The 3,541-nt window shown below is 41.0% G+C and overlaps 1 protein-coding gene across 1 annotated transcript; it reads right to left on the reverse strand.

Moving 5' to 3' along the window:
- Window positions 1-393: 393 nt before the first annotated feature.
- LOC124478642 (receptor-transporting protein 3-like) lies at window positions 394-1,963 on the reverse strand. The gene is made up of 2 exons (XM_047036988.1): window positions 1,520-1,963; window positions 394-1,236 (listed from the first exon to the last, which is right to left on the reverse strand). Exons 1-2 carry the CDS (start codon window positions 1,666-1,668, stop codon window positions 876-878), a joined length of 510 nt encoding a protein of 169 aa, XP_046892944.1. The 5' UTR covers window positions 1,669-1,963; the 3' UTR covers window positions 394-875.
- Window positions 1,964-3,541: the final 1,578 nt, after the last annotated feature.

Genomic DNA, 3,541 nt, shown 5'->3' on the forward strand with positions numbered 1-3,541 from the left:
CCACTGCCAAAGGGTATTTACCACTGATCTTGTTTCCAGGTGAGATATTAATATATTTCCATATATACAAATGAGTTTACAAAGCAACACTCTCTTATTTGTATCTATTTTCATGGCATGTGATAAAACAAGCGGAGCTGGTTCATGCAGGGGGACGCGAGACATAGCGCCTCATTAGCAGTGTGTCACTGGCAGGGCGTCATATCACGCAGTAGGTGCACACCCTCTTAGCAGGGCGGGCTATTTAATAAGTAAATACTATACTGAGTCCTCCTGCCTGAACCAAGAGTTATGTCATCCTGGGGAATCTGCTGTTGAGAAGATATCAACTAGTTTTACATGAATGGCTTCATTTTCATGATGTCTTTATTTATTTCTGTGGCATGTGTTTTATAAAGTCACTTTACTCAGTCACTGTAGTTTTCGGATGAAGAAATATACTACTCATTAATAGCCATGCATCATTTTTAATGATGTGGGAGAGAGAGAGCATTTCACAAATGTCAGATACATTTTAATGAATAAAAGTAGTAGCAAACAAATGGCAATCATCTTTGACTAGGGCCTGTCAAACCACAGACCTATTACAGTATTAGGGTCAAATCTGAACCATACATGCCTTTTGGGTCATGTTTCACCACTGAAAAGCAGTCAGTCAACTTCCCTAGTTTAATATCTCAATAACCACACATATCCTAGCTGAATGTCTCATCATCATGCTACTTTACCAGGGTTCTTATGTAACATCTTGGATGTAATGATTAAATAAAACCAATAAATTCATTTCTGAAATTAGTTCCTGAAATTCACTAGTTAATATACTGAATTACAGGCACTTATTTGATACTTCAAAGCATACTGTGTGTCTTTCAGGGTTAAAAACGATTGGCTTGTTCAGGCGCATTCTTAATACAGATGCCCAAAATGCAGCCTTCGCAATGAGCAGGCTCATGAGGCGACTGCACTGGGTCCATCCTGAAAGGCGTGTCAACTTCTTTTGGGGTCTCATGGTAGCACTTCAATCTAATCTTGTCAACCAGCTTCTCCAGCAGAATCTCAAGGTTGTCTGGGGAGAAGGTCGGCTTCTCCATTGGAGCAGCAGTGCATTTCTTGCAGTCCTGACAGAGCCGACGTACTTTCACGACTCCCTTTCTCTGTCGTTTCCACAGCTTCATGTGGAACACAACCATCACACGGCTCGAGGGCCACTTTCTCTTACACTTTGAGCACTGAAACCTTAGTTTTGAAAGAGATGAGACAAACAGACAAGTCTCACACAGTGACAATGGTTATTAACTAATAGAAGTAATAATAACCAAAAAGTATGCATAGTTTTAACTTTGACAGATGTTCTAACACAGTATGCTGTTTGCTGCTGTCGTAATGTATGAAGCAAACTGTATCTATTGTGTTTCCTTACGGCACACTTCCGTTGTTAGACTACATTTCTTAGTCTGGAACCAAATCACTTGGAAATCACCTTATAATAAGACCAAGCAAGACTACACATGATACTTGCCATGCAAATGTATTTTTGATGAACTGCTGCCAGCCTGGTTCCATTCCTTTTGGCTGGATGGAGTCATCAAACTCAATCTGCCAGTCATCTTCCTCGTTGAGTTCCATCGCCTTTTCTCGAAAGATATCGATCCAATCTTGGGAAGCCATCGATTGCTAGCTTTTTAGAAACAGCCAAGTCTTTGAGAAGTTCGAGCTATACCAACTTTTAATAATGTCTTTTAGATTCCCACCCTTTGTGCTGCACTATCTACTGCACTATGGACTGTAACCTTCTTCCTGACTCAGTCACTGATATTATAGCCTACAAAGGATGACATGGGGAAAACAAAACTTATGTTTCCATTTAATTGAAACTGTTGATTGGTTGTCAGTCAAAGTAGAGTACTTTTTAATAATCTTGCACTTTCATTTACACAGAAAGAGAAAAGTATTTTTGTATTTGCCACGCCTTTTACTCCTGTATGTTTTCATTCCAACTCTAATCCAGCACACCTGATTTATTTCCTGATTAGCTGGTTCACCAACTGAATCACAAGGTTACAACAGAGGTTAGATTGAAGATCAACAGCAGGGGTCTCTGTCCAGAGCAAGAGGTTACAGGTTCATGTCTCCCCCTACTGTATTTTGCTTTAGATTAGTGTCTGCTGAATGAATGTCTTAACAATTGTATCTAAATACATCTATATAAATCTCTTAATATCCAGTAGCATTTTATGGACATGACAAGGACATGACAAGTACAATATCATGGACATAGATCAGTACAATATCAACTGATAAGACAGAAATGAGGCAGTCATTCAGAGGAGAGTTTTGCATTATCTCTCCACACTGGATTCTTGAATAATGCTGGTGGGAACGTATATTTACTAATGGGTTCCCATTAGTAAATATGACAGTATCAACATCATCTTTGAAATATAAAAGGAGTTCAGTCAAGACAATCACGTATTAGATTTGAGCATTTATTGTTACATGACATGGACATGTAGATTTACTTTGGCGGAGTGGATGATCTAAGGGAAGCACTCCCTGCCTCCTCGATGCAACACATACAGTACATACATGACATATGAGGCAGGGAGCAATAGAGATATAATCCCCCTGTTGGATAGATACACAGACGGCATGGGGGAGAAGGGGACGGTGGAGGGTGGCAGCAGCACTGATCATACAACGACCGGGGTGAGTGTGTGCATATCCGCGCGTCTTTTAAAGACGCCTTATCGGACGTGGCCCAATGGATATGCGCTGCTACATGGGTGTGGTAGCGGGAGGAGTAAGGAAGGTGGAGTAAGACGCCTTACGTCCCCGATCACTGACTGACGCGCGCTGCCCGATTGCCCTGCCAGAACTAGCTGCGCTTATGAATTCTAACGCAGATAGGTGGTGGACTCAAAAGCACGACTCAGAATATTTACAGAAAAGGTATTTACTGGTTTCAAAAGACTAGGCAGGGAATGACACAAGGTACAAAGACAAACTTGCAACGAGAGACAGAAACACAAGGGCTAAATACACAGGGGCTTGATTGAAAACTGGTGCTGTCAATCAGGGCTGGGGAGGTCAATCACAGGCAGGGTAGGAGACACTGAAATGAGAGGAGGTGACACACACAAACACACAGAAAGGACCAAGACATGACCGAGGGAGTGGGTGGGATGTGACAGGAATATTCCAGAATATTCTTGCTTGCAATGTAGGTGTAGATGCTGTGTCTTCTGACTTAGTGTAGACCTCATGGGGATCCTCCAATTCTCCTGACAAAATGAGATTGAATGACAGGGTGAGCTAGAATCCAGACAGGCTCATCAGAATCAACAAAGAGAAAGCTTGCACTTTCACTTACACAGAAAGAGAAAGTATTTTTCTTTCAGTGTTATGAGTGTGTGGAGGAATTAAATCTATACTGCTAATCTATGCTGCAATTCTATATGTTCTATGTCTCTGTTTAATAAAGAACAATCAATACCTCATATCTACTAAATGTGTGGTGACAATGCTAAATATAATCTAAATG

Source organism: Hypomesus transpacificus, chromosome 16, assembly GCF_021917145.1.
Source record: "Hypomesus transpacificus isolate Combined female chromosome 16, fHypTra1, whole genome shotgun sequence".
In the NCBI taxonomy this organism is placed as follows: Eukaryota; Metazoa; Chordata; class Actinopteri; order Osmeriformes; family Osmeridae; genus Hypomesus; species Hypomesus transpacificus.